This window comes from Lepisosteus oculatus, chromosome 1, assembly GCF_040954835.1.
Source record: "Lepisosteus oculatus isolate fLepOcu1 chromosome 1, fLepOcu1.hap2, whole genome shotgun sequence".
NCBI classification, from domain to species: domain Eukaryota; kingdom Metazoa; phylum Chordata; class Actinopteri; order Semionotiformes; family Lepisosteidae; genus Lepisosteus; species Lepisosteus oculatus.
Genome location: NC_090696.1, coordinates 27,101,249 through 27,122,031, shown reverse-complemented (window position 1 = coordinate 27,122,031; position 20,783 = coordinate 27,101,249). Strand labels below are relative to the sequence as shown.

The 20,783-nt window shown below is 39.8% G+C and overlaps 1 protein-coding gene across 2 annotated transcripts; it reads left to right on the top strand.

Moving 5' to 3' along the window:
• Positions 1–5,253: 5,253 nt before the first annotated feature.
• On the top strand, positions 5,254–20,576 carry LOC107077082 (uncharacterized). 2 transcript variants are annotated; one of them, XM_015344685.2, is made up of 7 exons: positions 5,254–5,811; positions 6,294–6,373; positions 11,768–11,844; positions 13,287–13,362; positions 18,017–18,111; positions 18,313–18,385; positions 19,131–20,576. In XM_015344685.2, the coding sequence occupies exons 1-7, from the start codon at positions 5,531–5,533 to the stop codon at positions 19,331–19,333; spliced, it is 885 nt and encodes a 294-aa protein (XP_015200171.2). In that variant the 5' UTR covers positions 5,254–5,530; the 3' UTR covers positions 19,334–20,576. The 2 variants fall into 2 exon arrangements, with proteins under 2 accessions (XP_015200171.2, XP_015200172.2); XM_015344686.2 differs by lacking the exons at positions 11,768–11,844; positions 13,287–13,362.
• The last annotated feature ends 207 nt before the right edge of the window (positions 20,577–20,783 follow it).

Here is a 20,783-nt window from a genome sequence, read left to right as displayed (position 1 = left end):
GCCTGTGCCCATTCTTTCCACATGCCCTCTTCCTCCTTGGGCAGAGATCCAGGTGGCCTTGTTTTGACAGAAAGACCAGCTGCCAGTGGACACAGGACGCATCTGGCTGCCACACTTAGCCTTGTACTCTTTAAAACTGTCATATCTGTCGCTGTTCTTCTCCACAGAACAGCACTAAAACCAGCATTCCTGTAAAAGAGAGTAAAATTTTATCTGCCCAGTAACATCTGCATGGGAATTATGGAGAGCAAAACAAGGGGGAAAGATTTCCTGGTACTATTTTTGTGTGTGTTTGAGAACACAGAAGTACGCACAAGAGGGCAGAAAATGTTTGGTCGTGACATTTTGTTTTTAGGTTGCCAAGCGCCTGTCCAGAGAGACTGAGAATTCGGTTTGTGTAAGAGTGGCCATACAGTTGGCACGTATTGGTAACAGTTCATTGCAAGCAGTTTTTTTCTACTCTGGCCAGTTTGTTGCTGGCAATGTCTCCGTTTCGTCAGCTGTGAGAAATAAAGCAGGTTGGCATAATTTTTCGCCTGACCTTCAATGATTAGATTGAAAATGTGATTCTTCTTTTTTTCTAAGCATAATTCTGAGTACTCTTGCTTCCTTTTTTACACCCGGTAATTGTCCAATCAACTACTGTATGAATCTACCACAAAGAATGTGTACGCACCTTTTAAAATGTCCAATATTGAATTATGCAGCTTTTTGTACAGTAACTAGTATTACTAAAATCATTTTAGACTGATAATTTAATGCTGACAAAATATTACACTGAGCTCTTTCCATTAAACAATCCAAGTATTTCCACACATTTACAATCTTTCCCCAATTCTAATTATGAACTAGTTTAAAATGAATACCAATAGGAAACATTAATGCAAAAGGTGGTCATTCTGACAGTACTGCCGGAAATTTAGATTTTAAATTACCCAGCTGGTTATATCATCACTGACTGTAAATCTCTTGATATTGGTGTTTTAGCGTAATCTCATAAAACTTCAAGCATGTGGCTCTTCATGATCCTGCAATCAAATGAATATATTTTGTTATTATTCTTTTATATTGGATTGTACAAAAAGTTTGTTTCTGGCTTTGTAATGTAATTCAGGAAAACCAGAACGAGCGCTGACATGGGTAGAAACCTTCTGAAGTTAGAAAAGGTGGTATTTCCATTTCTGGGACAGCGAATAATTCACTTTAAAGAATGACATTACATACAGTAACTGAAAATATCAAAATGCAGAGGAGAACAGTCGAGCTGGCTGGTTTCTATGTGACTCTTCATTCTAATCCTAGAAAACCGTGTTTTGTCCTGACCAGAAGGTAAATCTTCTGAGCTTGAGGTCTTCCCAGATTGATGTTTAAAGCAGTTTTGCCAAGTTGCAGTAGCTCTTACCATCGCTCTGTACAACAAGAGCCATAGGAGCGCTGGTGTCAGTGGAGCAGATGGGAACCTACTTTAACATCTCAACCACAAGGCCGCTGTCCTGGCAGCGCAACAGACCTACAGCACAGCACCAGGTTGCTGGCAGAAGGAAGAAGGTCCAGGTGTCCCTCCTGCAAGCTGCAAGCTGCGAGGAGGACAGAGCGCTAATGATTTCATCATTGCTGCTTCTCGCACACGACGGAAGGGTAGAGCTTACCTCCTTGGACTGGACGATTTCAGATCATGTTATTTAGGAATTACAGAAGCCTTTTTTTCCCCGCTTTTCAGTCGGATGGAAGATAGGAAATATTGCTGCTCATTTAAAGCTGAAACTAAGTGCTTCTATAATATTTACTGTAGGTCTTGGTCAGTAATGATATTCTGCATAGTCCAGAAAGATAGACTCCTTAGGTGATAATTATTTGTATAATTTGTATAGTGATCGGATCATTTCTAAAATTAAAATGTTCCTTTACTCCAAGAAAGAAGGTGACATTGGGGGAAAAAAATGACAAAGGAGAGTGGATTGTTTTAACTATTTCTATGGTGTTAGAATGCATGTACAGTGTCAAAGAATATGTGTCGCTCCCCAATATAATTATGGGAATGGGAATTACAATCCTTGTTTAATCAAAAGCAGTCTTTTCTGAAATAACCACAAGTTTATATTGACCGATTCAATGTTTTTGAGATAAATTTGTGTATGAAGTAGAAAAAGGAATAAGAATTAGCACAGTTAAGGGGGTAATTAGAATCAAGTGGTTTAACAATTGGGTGACAGGTAAAAAAGGGCAGGGTTTGTGCATCCCTGTCCTGTACAGTATACTGGCCAGAAGCTTTGTGAGTTTTTTGTTTTCCATACACATTAAAGGAAACATGTCAAACCACGATCACCAAAAATTTAGAGGATCTCAGAAAAAGAGCAGTTATTGCTCATTGCTTTAGAGAGGGTTAAAAAATCATTCCTTAACATTTGGGGCTGCATCTGTGCACTGTCAGACAGTCTACAAATAGACAATATTCAACACCACTGTGACTCTACCAAAGGCCAGTCTTCCTGCCCAGATCTCTCCAAGAGCAGCACAGAAACTCATCCAGGACATCAGGCATAACACAATAGTAACATCAGAGGATCTGGTGACCTCTCTCTCTCTGTGGCTACTGTCAGTTTTCATGTCTCAACCATGAGGGAAAGACTGAATGGAAAAGGATTTTCATGGGAGGGTAGCCAAAAGAAACTACTGCTCAATTACAAGAATGCTGCCGCCTATCTGAAGCTCAAAAAAGAGCACCCAGATGAGACAGAAGCCAAGGAAGTGGGTTCCTTGGACAGACGAGTCAAAAGTCGGACTTTAGGGTCTCCATGAGAATTGTTTCGTGTGGCCCACACCAAACACTACCTTCCAAAAGAACAATCTTATCCTGACCATCGAGCTTGCTGATGGGAGTACCATGGTTTGAGGCAGCTTTGCTTAAGAAATCCCAAAGTATCTGCTTTAAAAAACCATCTGCTTAGCTATTTTCCGAAACATTCATTCCCTTCATCTGCTTTACCCAAGGGCCCCAGATAGTACTCTCTTGTGCCCAGAAAAAGAAAGCTTTGCAAATTAACTTTGCATAAAAAATTGATTAGGACTCATAGCTCTTCTGCTCTCTAAACAGTAGAAAAGGAGGTTTTTCAGTCTATAAATATTGTAATTCAACTGCAGTGTGAACCTCAACACAATACCCCTGTGAAAGTGTTTCAATAACCGTGTCCTGAAGGAAATAGGGGTTGTGAAGGTGGTGTGATGGGGATTTTGTAAATTGTTTGCTAGTCTTAAATGGGCAAGGACTGTTGTCCAATTGAACTTACAGGGAAGTGAATAAATCTCTCCCTTTACAATTGAGCTAAATGTGAACCTGGATTTGATGATGTGATTGGATGGAGAAAGTTGAACATGAATGTGCCCTAAACCCCTGCACATGGCACCCCTACTTGAACATGCAACCATTAGGAGCTATAGTTAGAAGGCTGTGCTATTTACATCGTGCCTTCCAGCAAATTACCAACTTTGAGCATGTTCCTTATCCACAGCCCCTTCCATACCTCCTTATAAGAGGCTCTGCAGTGTAAAGATCCAACCACTGCCAGTTTTAAAAATAAAAAAAATGACTATACACTGCATTCATCATGTGGTTGCCCGGGAATTTTGAGGAATGAAAGAGAGAGATGCAGGCATTTTACATTTCCATTTAAAAGAAGGTGAAATCCTACAAAACATACATATTTATGTAATTTAAAAAGCTGAATAATTGGCATCAAAAGAAAAGGGTTGAAGGCCATCTGCCTTCCTTGTGTTTATTCCCCTCACGCAGATTTCTGCCTTTAGATATCAACCTCTTCCAGGCAGCTGCTTTTTACTGAGTGAGGGTCAAATGACTATCTAAACACCTTGGCAACAATCGCTGTGCTGCTCCTCGAGATACTCTGAACCATCTGATCTCTAGCCTGTACAAGTCTGTCATGTAGGATCTGTTTGTTTGCTTGAAGTGCTGCTGATGTGGGCGTAGATCTCAGTTGTGTCCGTGCACTTACAGTACAGGAATATGAATCCGCAGTCTTGGGCTGCAATCTTGTTCTCAGAATGCAAACATAAAACGGCTAGCTATTATTTGATAGGACCTAAAATGAGTAAAACACCAGTGTATGTTTTACTTTGAACATTTACTTTGTGCTTTGTAAAATGTGCAAGGTCTTTTGACTATTATGTCTGTTTTCACAAGCATTTCTTCAGCAGACCTGCCTTTTTGCCATTTTCGATACATGATCTCTGTAAACCAGGTTTTCTTATAAGAAAGAGAGACCATGCTGAAAACTTATATGCTGAACACCATAATGCACATGTGCATTGAACATTGGAAACAATCTGATAGTAGATATGTCTTGTAGTTAGCTAGTTTGTATTGACCTATTTGAAGGTGTTTCCTGACAACGAAAATTGTAATGAACGTTTATAACCATTTTTTCATTTCCGAAGAAATAAAGTCCTAATCTTGGCAATTAGTTTTCTTCATGTTTACCTGAAAACGTATTATCTTAGATATTTCCTAATTGTATGTGTTTAAGAAGTCTTCACACCGAACCTTGTTGTATTTCAGGAAGTATACCACAGGACAGTTTGGGCAACCTCATTTTAAAACATACATCTGGCTAATTAATGGTTAAACCGCAGATAAATTGATTTTCATACACATCCAAGGCAATCTCTAGGACAGGGGGGTGAGGCTCAATTCCAGGAGCACATGGTGTATTTTGAGCCTGTCGTTTAGAGATTTATAGTATGTTTCCTAAGATATATTTTCAGTTCATAACTCCAAAAAATTACTTAATTAAAATTGCAGTTTTAATACATTATGAAATTAGGTTAGAAATATTACAATTATGCAGTTAAATAGTTAGATCCCACTGTGTAACCGAAATCCTAGAAACCAAGTAGAGCCTGCAGGAAGTGAGTTTGATGCAACATCTCTAGATCATTTGAGTATTTTTAAGGCACAATAAAATCTAAACTAATCTAAATGGTTTTATGAAACGCCCCTTTCTTTAAAATTTAAGAAGCGGTTTAAGGAAAAAGTTGAAAAACTGAATACTCGTGTTACATTACACGTCTTTTTATACTGAGAATGTGATGACATTTCTGATTTTAAGAAAAATGGTCCTAAAGGAATCTGATTGATGCAAGCCTCACCTGTCTCCTCTTTCAGAAGGTAAGTCGGCCGATTAAAGTGATCCTGGGGGAGGGCGCGACTTTCTTTTGTTCCTTCGCAGAGAACAAACGTACAATGGTTCAAGGCTTTAAGCCAGGGTACCCCTTATAGCCTTAATCATTGCTTGTCTTCGGCTGTCTGTTGGTTAGCAAACAGAATCAACACAGGAGCTCTTTAAAACCTGTTTAAGCACCAACCACATCGAAAAGTAGGCTGCCGACTTGGCGTTTATTTCTTTGTGGAACAAATGCAGTGAAACTTCAACTCCCTCGGCACGGCCACGTAAATTAAAATACTGACGAATTAAACTGACATCACTGATCAGGCGCTGCCTTGCTTAAAGAAGAAATGACATCTTCAGCACCCCGGTCTAGCTACGGAAAAGAGGTATTCAAAAAACGGTGGTTTGACACCGAAGACTGGGAGCTTCTTCAGAGACCCTTGGACCCGTACGAGTTTGAGAGGATTCGGAGGGTTGCCAGATCGTCGTGGGAAGCTGACACCCGAAAACGGCTAGAGAGTTTTACTACCTATAGGGGACAGCATTGCACCAAAACACTGGACGAGCCAACGCAGTGCAGGGTCAGGCCGAGCTCTCCAACTCGCATGGAGAAGCCCCATCCGTCGGAGTAAGAACCCGACCGCCTTCCCGCTGAGCTTCCCGCTAAGTTAATATTTTAACAGGTGCAACTGAAAACGTCGTTTTTATGGCGTTTTTGGTTGTACGCGATACAACTAGCAATGAAATCGCATCTTTCCACCAGCGCATTGGGTTTCTTGGAAAGCGGGAATAAATAAATGCAGTATTATTTTCAGCAGTTGTGAGAATTGTAGGTCAGACAAATTATGTTGTAGTGCTGCCCAAAACGCGTCACTCCCCAAAGATCGTATGAGCTTGGCATTTGAAAAATAAAAAGAAACTTAGATTGTGGCAATGAAACAAAAACCCACTAACCTCATTTTATGCTTTTTAAACGATACCTGGCAGGATAGCATGCTGTACGTATTGTAAAAATGTTTTGGAATTACGTTTTCTTCTTCTCTGCCACATTCAGATTCCTCCACACCTTTCAATGGTTAATATTAATGTTTTACTTTCCTTGTGTTCCAGAGTTTTTTTAGTGACCAAGCTACATACTGTTTCGGGATACTTTAATTCTGTGGACCACCATGCTGTTGGGAATGCCAGAGGTAAGAGCCCCCTTGCTTGAGAGAACTGACATATTGCCCTCCTTTTTTGTTTGTGAACAAATGTCATGGGTGGTGAACCCCAGATTGCAGGATTCGTCTGCTTTGTAGCTGGCTATATCAACTAGAAATTATAAGGGTAGTAGGATCCTTTCCCCCCACAACAGGTTCTTATGTCTTAGAACCATCAGCGCTGCCACAGATCAGACAAGACAGGTAGTGTTTTTACAGCTACAGTCAAGAGTACTAATGTCTCTTAAAAGAGCACACACAAAATAAGAATCCCCAGGGGACTCACTCACAGAAACACATGAACACTCATGGACCCTAGTTACTCTCTACTGCCACAGTAAAGAAACTCTGTCGTCATTCGGTGGTTTTAGGTATCCTCTTCAGTCTTGACCCGACCCAATCAAAGTGATACCTCTTTGATTGGGTCGGAGACACAATCCACTCAGGTGTCTCCGAGATCGATATCGGGCAGGAGGGGAGGGAGACGATGCCAGAGCCTTCCTCTCCTGCTGTCTGTACAGTCCCCTCTGGCGTCCAAACCTTCTCCAGTGTCCAGTGGCGCAGTCGGTCCCTCTACTCTGAGCCTGCTGCACTCTGACTGGGACTTGTCCTGCCCTTTTCTAGCCAGGAGTCACAACTCGTTATTGGGGAGAGGGAGGTGTCCCTGTGATGGAACAAGTAATAGGTTTATTCCATGCTGAAAAAAAGAAGAAAGAAAACACAGCATTTCTGCCGTGGAGCCTTCTTCAGGTGTGAGAGAGACAGGGCAGTAAGCAAAGGTAATGCAGTGGGAGAACAAAGGTTGGGAGGGAGGAGGAGTGAGAGGCGGGAGCAGGGGACAGAAAGAGAGGCCAATCAAGAGGTGTGAAGTCAGGATAGGTGTAGAGAGGTGTGAAATGAAACTTCCAATGAATGGAGAAAAGTTAGAAGAAATGTGATGCCCTGAGTGTGGGCAGAGCTCACACATGGCTTGGGGCTCGTTAATGAACTGGCTATTTGCAGATGGCCAGATGTGACGATGCTCTGTCTGTTCTTGCCCTGTTCCAGAGCCCCCCTCTCAGTCTGAGGCCCAGTTAGACCTCTCTTGCAATCCCACATGTCACCTCTGAGCTGTGTCTGCACAAGGAGGACCTTTGATCAATGGGACGCTCCGAGGACAAGGAAGACAGAGTCTTACAGAGACACTGGCTCCACAGCCGAAACATGTCTCTTTTCTTTTCAGCATGGAATAAACCTTTACTTGTTCCTTTACTGGCCAATCAAAGCAACCTTGAAGGCAGTATAGCCCCCAATGCCTGTTGGCCTACACCTATATTGTCACTTTTTTCAGCATAGTACAATTTGGCCATTCTGTTGACTTGCGCAGTCCTTAAAGATTCAAACCTTTGATATAATACTGCATATATATATATTTAAAATACTCATATAGGGGCGGTGCGGTGGCTCTGTGGCTGGAAGGTTGCCGGTTCATACCTGTGGCTGGCAGAGGAATCCTACTCCCTTGAGCCCCTGAGAAAGGCCCTTAACCCCAACTGCTCCAGGGGCGCCGTATAAATGGCTGACCCTGCACTCTGACCCCAAACTTCTCTCCCTGTCTGTGTGTCTCATGGAGAGCAAGTTGGGGTATGTGAAAAGACAAATTCCTGATCTCTCTCTCTCTCTCCTCTCTCTCTCTCTCTCATATACATTTTCTTTGCTTTTTGTATTTTTCTTAGTTCCCTTTTTTCCTAAACACTCAGTGCAGAATGTCATTTTTCCTGGGTGTCTGACTGCATTAACCTTCCCTCACACACAGCATGTTGACTGGAAACATACTGATATGTCACGTATTGATTTCAATATCAGTAAGAGATGGAAATTCTGAGCTGTTGTTATTCATACCCTAAGGCAGGACGGTGAGCCAAGTTTTATAGTAAGAAAAAGTGATGCCATGTTTTCAGTATTCATTGTTTTTTATTTTATCTATGAAGTAAGTCTCTGCATTAAAAAAACATAAGCCACCCTCTTAATGATTAATTGTTCGGAAATGGAACTGACATTGGAAGTGCCTTTCAGCTTAAAGGTTTGTATTAACAACCAATTATTTGAAATCTCCCCCAAAAAACTATTTCAACAGAAACTGTGCACACATTTTCAGGCCATCAATGCTGAGGTGGCATAGTGAGCATAACTGTACCTCAGAGCAGAAATGGAAAGCTAGAAATGTTCCAGTTTTGCCAATCTAGAAATTGTATAACAAGTTTAACAGCCAGAATTCATGTGAAGCTTGTTAAAGTTGTTAGTTGGGAGGGCAGCTGTAACTATGTCACTGGTCTCTGATTTGTTCCCTTCCTTTGTCCACTAATAGAATAGCATTCATGCTCACTTACTGACACATGTATTTACTGTAGGCATGAATTGAACTCCATTCTTCTGCACAGGTTTGGCAGTGCAGTTTGTGAGACATCCTTGGTGTAAAATTGAAAAGCTGAATGAAAGGCACATAAAAGTGGGCATTTGTGCAAAACAGGCTCATGAGGAAGGTCACATGTTCACCTGCCAGTGAGGGGGCTCCTAGCCTCTGTGGACTGTACACTTTACAGCTTCCTGCAACTTGTAGCAGGCCCAAAACGTAGCAGGCTCTACAGAGCAGGACCAAGAAGATGGTGCTCTTCATTGAATCACAGATGGACTGATTTGACCTTCTGGACAGATCCAACCAGAGCTAAAAAAAATTGCCCTTATTCTGTCATACTGCAGGTGTCAGCATCTTAAAAGAATGCTAAAGAAGGAGTAGAGCACAAATGTAGATTCTACAGATTGATCACAGCATATCACGGGAAATCAATAGCACTGTATGGTTGTTTCAAATCTGCCTAGAAATGTTGCCCTAATTTATGGGCTGGTGTTTTTCTATGCAAGAAGCTATTTATCATATCACGTGCAGCTGAATTACATTCCTCATTGAAAATAACTGAGGTTCATTTGAATTAATGACAACCTTCCAGTTGGTTCAATCGGTATTTTCTTATATAGGGTGTCTTTTTCCTATTCATCACCATCTTAGAGTTTCTTACAGTGAATCAGTTATGAATACCGCAAAACTGAATAAGAATGCAATTTTTCCCAGAGGTGGTTGTCATCAAGTGTAATCTAATTCTGGTTGCAGCTCCTTTTCAGATTGTTTAAACTTTAAATTAAGTGCTTGTCTACACTGTCAGTGACCATGATATCGCATAATCCACTTTCCTAATATGATGGAAGTTGCTTTGTGAACTAAAACAGGGCATATGGTTTGTCAGGTGTGTGGACAGGTACAGCAGTGGCGAATGTGGTTGTGTCCTGTGCGTATGGAGAAACAGAAAGAGACAGGTGACTTGGCAGGGTCAGGACTGAAGGAACGCTTGCAGGCCTGCTGTCTCTAAGAAAGCACAGAAAGATGGAACTGGAAAAGATGCTCAAAGACTCTGTAGCAGAGAAGCAGTAGTTGTGAGGGGAGCTTGCATGGTGGGGGTGTCTGGAGGACTATATGAAAGGTAAATAAGGATATTAGAGGTGCACTTAACCTATGTGCACCCATCTACCCTGACCTGTCTAATAATAACCTCATTTACTTTAACAAGTTCCCACGTCTGGGGAATTTGCAAGAGTAGCGAAAAATGTACAAGCACACTTTCAAAAGTAAAAGGGAGATGTCTGAAAGAGAGGGTTGACTTGAGTGATTGTTGGGCACTAGACAAATACGCAAAAAACAATATCATATTTGTACAGATTTGCATACTAGAATGGCAATTTTGCCACAGTTTACGTATTCATACTGCATGATGCTTTTTTAGTGTATGAATGCTAGGTTGGGTACTGAGAAGTGTTTTGTGTGCTTTAGGTGGGGTGAATAATGCAATAGCCAATGATCCTATTCACAAACATTATACAAGCATGGCCAATAGAAAAGTGAAAATTCTGTGCACATAGACTGAGCTTAATTGGGACTGTTCTGTCTTGGGAAACCAGGCATTTCCTCTGTCAATAAAGATGAAGGCTGGTAATGTAATTTCCTCCTAATGCAGTTTGGCCATATTTCTCAAACAGGAGGAAAGAAGCACTTAAATCAGATTGAAACCATGATTGACCTTGTAATCTCATATCTAAAAGGAATCACATCAGCAATATGATAGAGTGTAATGGTAAAAACCAAAACAGTAACACTAGCAAAAACATCACGTTTAAGGTTCTCAAAGTAGTCAGCCAGTGAAACTGCCTGATTAATGATGCTTGAACTCTAGAATATTAAGGAGAAATCCATTTGAATCCGCTACCTAAATGGGACTGGGAGCATCCAGGGACACCTTGTTGAGCTCTGCTGCTCTTGAGCTGGTTGAAATGGGAGGAATGGTCCTCAGTTTCAGATGCATTGGTGACCCCTGTTGCTGACTGGTCAGGCTGGTTCCCAGTGTTATAGTAAATATTGGCAGGATACTAACTGTCTATTTCAAATGTACTGTTATTGAAAGACTAAACATAAAATTAAGCATTGTACACCTTTGTACAGTAGCTGGTTATATTAAACAAGGTTAACATAATTCACTTTTTAGCTCTATGGCAAGCATGCAATTCAGCTTTTGCAACACTGATCACAGGTCATTAAATTGTCTTTGGAGCAAAGAGTAACATATACTAACAGTCCCATCAAGGACAGCTTAAGAGTTTGATCTACGTTTTGAGGGTTAGTCTGTGTGGATTTTGCACTTTTCAGCAGAGTGCTCCCAGTTTCTTCCAGAGACATGCCGGCAAGCTTGATTAGCGATTCTGAATTGGGCCTTTCTCCATGACACTGCAGTGGAAACAGAAGAGTGCTCCCAGGAGTGCTTTAGCTTGCTGTGACCCTCGCCATGATGAGAGGCGACTGACAATGGATGGGCCTTCTCATTGGAGCGTGGATGACATTTGCAGTTATGTAGCTTCTACAAATGCTCCATCATTTTAATACTCACTTTCTAGGAAGCTTAGAATCTACTGTATATACAATTAGTTATTTTCAAAGCCATGTTCCCTTTGGCAGTACAGTAGGTTCAAGAACATTGTTGTCTTGTATCAGGCCGTCAAAAATCCATTAATATAGGATAAATGAACTGTACAGTCTCTTGGTATCCCCAATAAGCAATCTGTATGCTGAAATTACAGAGCATAACCTCCATCTACATCTATGTTATAAACAAAGGTCATAGAAATGGCTTCACTGCAGGTACTCGGTGTACTCATATTCTGTTTTTGGACACAGCAGATGTGTCTTTAATGCAAACTGTGAGCACTTATTAAAACAAAGGTAATATGGTCGGCAACAGTGCTCTCTCATTCATTTACCTCTTGACTTTTATAAGTACAGTAAATTATTTCTCTACTTAACAGGAGGAAGTAATAGTTATACCGAACCAAGTACCAGCTTCAGAAGCCCTCTAAAAAAACAGCGAGACGGAAACGGAGAGGTACAGTACAAAGTTTTTAAACTCAAGATTGAAATACATTTTGATATTCCGACTTAGAATGCATGTATTATGGTACTATGTTCAAATTACGTTACCAGACAATTTATAAGAAAGGACAGTGAAGCATGTCATTGTACTGAAAGACATTAGCAGCAGTATTAGAACATCGTTAAACTCTGAATAAAGCAGGGTATTGAACATGCTATGTCATACATGCTCATTAGCTTCAATTGTGAAATCTGCTATTCAGACCTCTTCATTTAGCGTAAAAATACATTGTAGGAAAAGATACAGAAAGCAAAATGCTTAAGGAAAAGGAGCAGAGTACACAGGCAGGAGGCACAGGACCTGTACTGCAAGGTGTCTTTTATTAGCACTTTTGCTGCACATGTCAAAATGAATGCTGGGTGTCTTTTCTTATACAAATCTAATGATATTTTAAAGAAACAGGGCTTGTAGAATATTTATAATTCCTCCTAGTATCTTCACAGATTTATTGAACATAATGCTTCCTTTCTGCCTGTCAAGTGTCAGGGCTGTTTTAATAAGATGGGTATGATTATGTGCTATTGTAATTATAATTTGTTTGATGATGATTGAATTCAGACCTATGAAGATCAAACAGCCCTTGTGATTGGTTGACATGGTTAGGTAGCTGTGGAAACCTTGTGTCTGAAGCAAACGAACGGCATCTTGTCTGACTAAGGGAAACATTGACATTCTGCTTTGTTGTTTACCTTGTCAGTTTGAATAGGGTAGTTTGATGATGCAGAAATGCCCCCCCCTCTCACTCTCTGGAAAAACTCTACCTATTTTTGGTTCAGTGATAACAGATTAAGGAAATCATAATAGAATGTATCTTTTTATCAACACGGATCACTGAATTACTTAGAAACGTAAACAAATCTGATGTTTTAAAACTTGAATCTGGAGGACATATTAAACTTGACTTTGTCATAAATTAATATATGTACATGATTGAATTTTCTTATTAATTATGTGTTAATGAGCTCATAATTGATTTTAATCTAATTATAAATATATACAGTACCTACAGTATGTAATTCTGCACCACAGCATATTTTTATTGAACCGTTTATTCTGAGATCAATACAGAGGCAGATACACCATACCGTATATTATTATTATTATTATTATTATTATTATTATTTAATTATGGTGCTGTATTTTCAGTGTTAAGTGTTTTCTTTGTTTGATAATCATTTATTACTGGAGAATATTAATCTGTATGAAAACTTAGGATACTTTATTACAACCCCATTTCTTTTCTGGTTTAACATGTTCAGTGCATTGTCCACTAACATTTTTTAAACATTGCAATGTATTTTGCAATTGCAGAAAAGTTAGTGGACATATACTGTATACAGCAGCAAGCCTCACTGTAGAGTGCTCTGGGTTTTATCTGACTCTCGGTATTGCAGGTACTTGAGATGGTGTTCTGCAGCTCACAGCTGGCTCAGGCAGCTAGGGCCTGGATGAATCTTGCTCCAGAAGCTGGTGGGTAACAATCTGATTGATCATTTACATTATACACCCCCTTTAATGCCCAGAGACCTGAAAATGTTAGACTTTGAAGTATCCAGACATTTTTTTGCATTCTTTTTTTGTTTAATTTGTCCTGTTCTGTCATCTCATATCTTAGAGGAAATTGCAACAGAGTCTTGAAGTTATCAGCACCTGCCAAGACTTTCTTTGCACTTTTTTGTGTTGCAGTGTTTATATTACTTTATTTGAGATTAAATTGGAATTCTCAGATTACAGTAAATGGTCACATTTATAGTGCCCTACAACTTGCTACCTCTACTATTAGTGAGAACCTAAAATGCATATATCAAAGAAACAGTGTCAAAGCACACTTGGTTTGGATGTTATCCATGGGACATCTATTCCATGTAAATGTTTCTGTCTCAACATCACTTCAAGATAAATTTAGAAGGTGGCTCATAGCTACAAATTCGAGGAGGAATTCTGGTCTTCTTCCTTTTAGCTAAATGATTCCATATCTTCATGTACAAAGTCCTTGCATGTTGCTTATGAAATCAGCATGTTTGCACACCTTTAAGTTGGCCTCAAAGCAAAAATAAAGTCAAGCCTGTTTCTATTCTGAATCTGCATTCACTCAGGAAACGGCTCTCGCGCTCCTGTGTGATATACAATTGTGAAGTCTAAGGGGTATATACAGTTTGAGGTTTCCTTGAAGATGCTGAGTTCAGAAAGAGGCTGTGACGAACAGGAAGTCTTGCTGTCTTTATTCTGCAGCTTGAGTTCCTGTACACACACACTGTTTAAGCAGCTTCCCTTGCTGAGGAGGTCAAGAGAGGTCACTGTGGGATTACACAGCTTTGGCAACAAGATCAGCTCCTCTTGTGAATCTGCAGACTGTTCCCCCAGGAGTTGAACCAGATGTAATAAAACCAAAACTGACTAAAGTACGAGCAAAAAAGCCAAAACTATTGATGTGCTGAAGCCAGTTTTCCTAAGATGTGGTCAAAGGCTAAGAAGGTTAAGGCCATCTAGACAGCTTTAACTGGAAAAGCTTGTACAATATTGTGGTGAAAAAAAATGCTTTTGTTTCTTAGAAAAAGAGAAAAAATCACAATTTAGGAAGCCGTTTTGTTTTAGTCATTCTATAGATTTTAGTGGTCATTTTTAGAAGGTTTGGTACAAAGAGGTTTTGGTAATCCGTAAGTAATTTCATTTAACGAATTCATTCTTTATCCAAATCTTGATTGGGTTTGAAGCAGCTTCTTTTTTATAACCACTCATATAAATCAGTTTTAGCATTTCTACAAAAAGTAAACACAATTAAAATAAATCCAGTACATGGAAAAATGCAATATTCAGAAAAACACACTTTAAACACACAGTTTAAAAATAACAGTACTCTGCTCTCCAAACCCTAAAAGTAATGCGTTTTATATTTTTTCACCTCAAGTTAAATGATTTGGTATATACAGTACCTACAGGCAATAAAAATGCAGTGGCTTCCTCTTATGGGAAATGATGCAATAAATCCTCAGGTCACCAATCTGAGTTACAGATAACAGTATGGGGACTGTTTCCGTGCTGTTTCCGAGCTGGTAACAGGTGTAACAAACACCAGTGTGCAAGTTTCATTGAACATTATTTGGTGTAATGATGTCATGATGCAGCCCTTTTAATTCGTGTATTTATAAGCTCTAATACTTTTCTGCAAGATGCAAGCCATGATTGACTAACGCAGAGAGGAATCATGGCTTAGGATGCTGAAATCTCGCAGTACTGAATATGGTTGCCCAAGGCCTTAATGTCCATTTCTCATGTGTTAGGCCTTGCTGGGACAACTGGCAGGGTTGGGACATGACCCTTGTCCTGGTACTCCACTTCACTCCAGCAAGACAACACTGTTTCATTTGTGTTCAAAATATTCACAAGTGGCTTCAGTCTGCCACACTAAACGTCATCACTGGGACTCTCCACAGCTCAGGAACAGCTGAAACGTGTGTGGCAGACTATGGGAAATTAGATTATTGTGATGGAGGAGTGATGGTGTGGCGTGCAGTGAATGCTGAGTTCTAGTCAGAACTTTGGTCACAAGCTGTTGTCCAGCATACGTCTCCACACATTTTCGGTCCGCTGTTAGTATAAACTGGCGGAGACAGACCTCAGTTTCTTACGTAGCAAAACCCACACTGCCAGGATTTAAGCATTTCTTTGCATTTGCAACACACGCAACATAAGCATTTCTTTGAGCTTACAACGTTCAAAGTTCATGTTTGCCTGCTGTGAACCCAAGTGAAAACATCTGGGATATGTAGTTCAGGTGGGTAGCTGCGTCAGCATGCGTAGGCTGCAAAGGAACAAGTAATAGGTTTATTCCATGCTGAAAAAAAGAAGAAAGAGAACACAACGTTTCGGCCGTGGAGCCCTCCCCAGGTGTGATAACATCTGGGATATGTTTGACTGGAACATTCTGAAAAACAGACTCTTTGCAGAAGAAGCCATTCGCCCAGTTTGTATGTTCTCCCTGTGTTCACTTGGGTTTCCTCCAGGTGCTCCAGTTTTCTCCCACATTCCAAAGACATGCTGGTAAGTTAATTGGCCCTGGTGTGAGTGTACTGTATGTGCTGTGTCTGTGAAAAATGTGCTCTATGATGGACTGTCATCCCTTTTCCTGGTGTTTGTTGCTTGCTGGGATAGGCTCTGGCTTCCCCACCACCCTGTATTGGATAAAGTGGATAGAAAATGGATGAATGGATCTCAGCAAGTGCCATACACCTACAATCCTTTCAGTAAAGTGAGTCCTACTAATACAAGTAGTTCCCACTTGTGCCATCTGCTTTGTGTTACAATGTTGAGTCTGAAGAAGTCCATGGGGTTGATTTTGTCAGTTCATGTCAGAAGTTTGCATCCTTGGATCGGGTGATCTCGAAAATGTCTCTGTTCAGAACTAATCCATGACTGGACCAAGTGCTGTGCAGGAGAGTGTGATAATTTCAGGTAAACTCCAGGAGAGTTGGCAGCCTTACACCTAATCCATACCAGGTGGACTGCGGTTTCCTCTGTCTTGCATTGATAACTTGAACCAAGCAATGTATTTGTCATATGAAACTTTGTGGAGTCAAAAAATAGCAAAAATGTCTGGATAAAATAATATTCGCAGTGGAACCCTAGATCTGGTGTTTATTATTAGTGCTGGGGCTTATATGGCCTAGGAGCCTATAGATGATTTTCTATGATTTTTCATGTACCCTGTGCTAGATACTTCTTCACTCCAGGTATTTAAAATGCTTCCCGTATCTAGATTAAATATTTAAAAAGAGAAAAATCCTTGCTTATTTCTCAGTGGTTCTACATACTGCACACTACACTAGTACACCTTGTCCCTAATTTTTGTTTTGTATCTGTTAACTTGCTAATTAAAAAGAATAGATTTGAGACAGTCTCTCCGTCTTTTGTCATGCATTGCCACGTTTCTTTTCATTGTAACAAATTGTACTACCGCTCCCTTTTCAGAAAAATGAGTATAGATTTCAGCAATCTAATTTAAAGTCAATTACCAGTGCTTTCATTAGAAATACTGTAATTATGCTTAATCTACAGCCTGATAAAATATTACCACTTTGGTAGAACAATTTTGGATTAGGCAATGAATAACATATCGCTTAATAAATGAAGATGGATTAGTGAAAAGTAAATAATTTTCAATAACCTAGTCACATGACTTGTTTAAAGACAAGTTTCTTTAAAAAAACAAAAGCTTTTATTTTGAAGTGTAACATTTATTTTGTTCAATGAATTAGGAATAACACTAACTGAATAATGTTGTTATGCTCTTGTAGCTGTAGTTCCTTTAGCTAAAAAGAGAAAATCATTAAGCACGTCATCATTTTATGTAATTGTTGGCATTTTTTGTGGAGTACATATAAGTTCAGTGGATCTTGTAATTTTCTGGTATTTTTTTTAATTCAAATTAACATGTAGATGGGGTAAAACACAGCAAACGCAGTAGTTGAATTCTGATCCTTTTTTGGCCGTTGAAGTGATGAACAGTGTGATGGCATGATGAGCTGATTAGTGATCATCCTGCAGGCAGATTGAAGCTCGGTGGGAAACGAGGGTGATGAAAAGAGTAATAGCGAGAATTCTGGGAACACGTCAGGACATAAATAGCTCACTCTTAATTTAAAAGAACGTCTGTAGAATTATTAAGACTGAAAAAGCAGCTGTCCCACCAAGTCACAATGGCCATAGAAACAGAAAATAACCGAGCAGTTTAAAAGAGTCACCTTCTCTACAGTTTATATGCCTAAAAAGGCATAATGACAGCAACACCAACTGCACGGGATTCAAACAACAATCACAATGTTGGTTATCAATTAGCAGTGCACTGTTGAGTGTGGATTGGCAGAAGAACATCAAATATAAAAAACAGGCTGGAGAAGTGAGGAAAAAAAGAAATAAACTAAAGAGCAGAGGTGGGAGTTGAATAGGGAATAGAAGCGTTAGGAGGGCAATAAGGTTCTGTAAAACTAAATGTTTGTTACCTTAATTCCAAAAGCACTTAACACTGCTTTTAAGTATCTAGCTTTTTCTTCAGTTTTCTATAGGAAGCCTCTTTACAAATTAAGATTTTCCATTTTGAATGCTTTATGCTTCATTTCTGTGGTAGAGAGCAAAGCTGTCCAGGATTTGGCTGTGAGCATGTTTCAGGAGCGTGGGAGCTCACTAAAAGAAGGCTCTCCTGCACACAGCTACATCAGCCAGGTAAGGGTGATGTCTGTGCCCTGAGTGACATTAATAAAAATCTAATTTTAAGACTTGAGTCTTGCCAAAAACAAAACTTTAAATTCTAAAACAACTTAAATGTTCATCATTACTTGATTCTGTATTATGTACTGTATATGGTCTGACATAATGTCATTTTTTATCCTTAATTTCTGTTTCTGTTGTTGCTTTTGTGAGTAGGCCATGTCCAAACACATCAGACCAGAGTGCATTGTGCCAATGAACCAGTGGCTCAGGAGGGCAGGGAAAGAAGGTACATCGAAAAGCCTGGACAGGACCGAACTTTCCATTTCAAGTGACTGCATGTACTGTCCGTAAAAGCATAAATGTTTCCAGTTCAAGTTCCTCTGCTCAACTGATTACGAGAATTGTAATATTCAAACTTTTAAAAAAGGAATAAAAAGTAAATCAATCTGTTTGCAGGTGAACAGGAAAGCTGTGGAACAACCATATTATCTCTATGGTTTCAAAGGATACATTTTGATGTAGTTGGGGGGATTTTTTCAGTTGTCACACAAAAAGTTGAAAACTATATAAAACAATTTCCATAAAAAGATCCTAGTTCCAATACTGAGGAATGGATGTCTTGTTGACTCATGTTTGGAGTGCTTACACCACATGTACCTCACTGCAGTCTCAAGTGCTTCTTCCTTTCTATCAAGCACTAGTTTTATAGATTTTACTTACCATTTTGGGTTAAGATACTGTATTAAACATCATTATTACTGTGCCAATTAACCTAGCTAGCTAGCCTTGCAATTCTTGTGACATTGTGCAGCGACTGTGCACGTGGGTCATGGTGAACCATTCTGCATTTCCTGACTGCCTGGGGGGCATCTGAGGTGATTTTCCAACAGGTTGTGCTGTCTCACAAACTGAAGGCTGCTGGTAAGACAGGGCTATCAAAGTGAATGATATGTCTATTTTTTTCTTTCTCAGAAGGGTTATAGCTATTTTCTCCCTCTCTCTGTCTGTCCCCTCTTCTTGATTTATTGCAGAAACTGCGGCTGTGGCGAGCCTGTTAAAAACCCTGTCCACAGACCCTCAGAGAGCACAGCGAAGGGGCCCGGGCCAGCGCGAGGCACTGGGACACAGAGCCTCCGACTTCCAGATCCACCCAGAATGGGTGACTCAGCCCTGGCACAGTCAGTACCGGCACTCACAGGAAAGTGCGGGGAAACACGTCAATCAGCAACCATGAAGCATCCTTTTTTTAGCAGCTGCATAAAGGCAGAGACAAGACAGCTGATTTAGTGTATGTGACAAGACTTCAGGACTAAGATGTATTTAGAAATGATTGCTCTCTGTGGACATTATGATTTGTAAAAGTAAAAGATGTGCCAGAAAAATCAGGCAGATTTCCATCTAAATCACTTCAGTCAAATCCCAGGGTCCTTGTCTATAAGTTTTGATCTTATTCCTTATCTGGATCTGTTTAATTCAGATGAAAAATACTTTGTTGGTGTGGACAGCGCGTCTGAGGTAATGAAAACTACAATGTTTACAATGATTTAATCAAGCCAAGCTCTTAACAAACCTGTTAATGTCTGTGAGCTATGTGGACACTAAAAGCTAGTTATGGCCTCTTGGAGGAAAATGGACCTCACACCCTTTCATACGTAATTCAAATGACTAGCTTGTGAAAAGTAGTGTTTAAACCGTGCTTGTGGTCTCACTGACTGGTGATGGACTGTTATTTAGATGATTAGTCTAATTGAACCTCATTGTAATGAAAAGCTCATTAAAAATACTAATTAATAGGAAGCCCTGGGAAAGCTTTTGGGTGGGATATGTGTGAAACTTCCATATATACAGCTGAGCATCTCTACCTTCTCAAAAGGCAGATCCAGGTAGGAGTGCATTATTTCGTATGCCCTTCCCACCAAACCCAACCAAAAGACGGACAGCAAATGGATATTGTGTTCTATGCATCTTTGAAAAAACCCCATTGGTAAAGGGGTGTTCCTATTTTGCCTAACATACCTATTAAGAGACCACATTAACTTGCACAGCTGCAAATGAAGAAGACTGTCCAAGTAGTGCTGCTAGAAAAACTGTCCCAGTAGTGCTGTTAGAAAAGCATTTTGGCACTGCACTTTAAGTGGCATGGAGGTATTGACCTCTTTAATCCTTTTATTATAATATAACAATGTGGCAGTATCCTGTGGAAGTTCCATCTTTAAAAAAAAATAAGTTGTTTATTCAACAATAAAACAATAAAAAAATATTACAGCCAAACAGACTTCAGGTAGGAGTCTGGGAAAGATCTGAAACACTATTTACTGCAGGGGAGCCATAGTCCAAGGTGGTCTTTAGCTCTAGTTAACAGTGAAGAACATGTCTTTTAACACCTGCAAACAACTAAAGTGGTTTTGCTGTCATTACTCCATTTGGGTGAGTAAGAACAAGTAGCAATAAAAAAAATAATTTGTCATATAACCCAATTTTATACATCTTCTAAGGCTCTAATTATTAATTTTGTTGTAGTCTTAGAACTTCACTTGTTGCATACTTAATACTTCGGTCTTACAACAGAAGTAGTATTTAACACCAAAATATAACAGTATTATCACCTCCATAAAGGACAAAACATGTCTTAAAGGGTCTATCAATGTAATGTCAAACACAAAATAAATCACACTGAAAACACT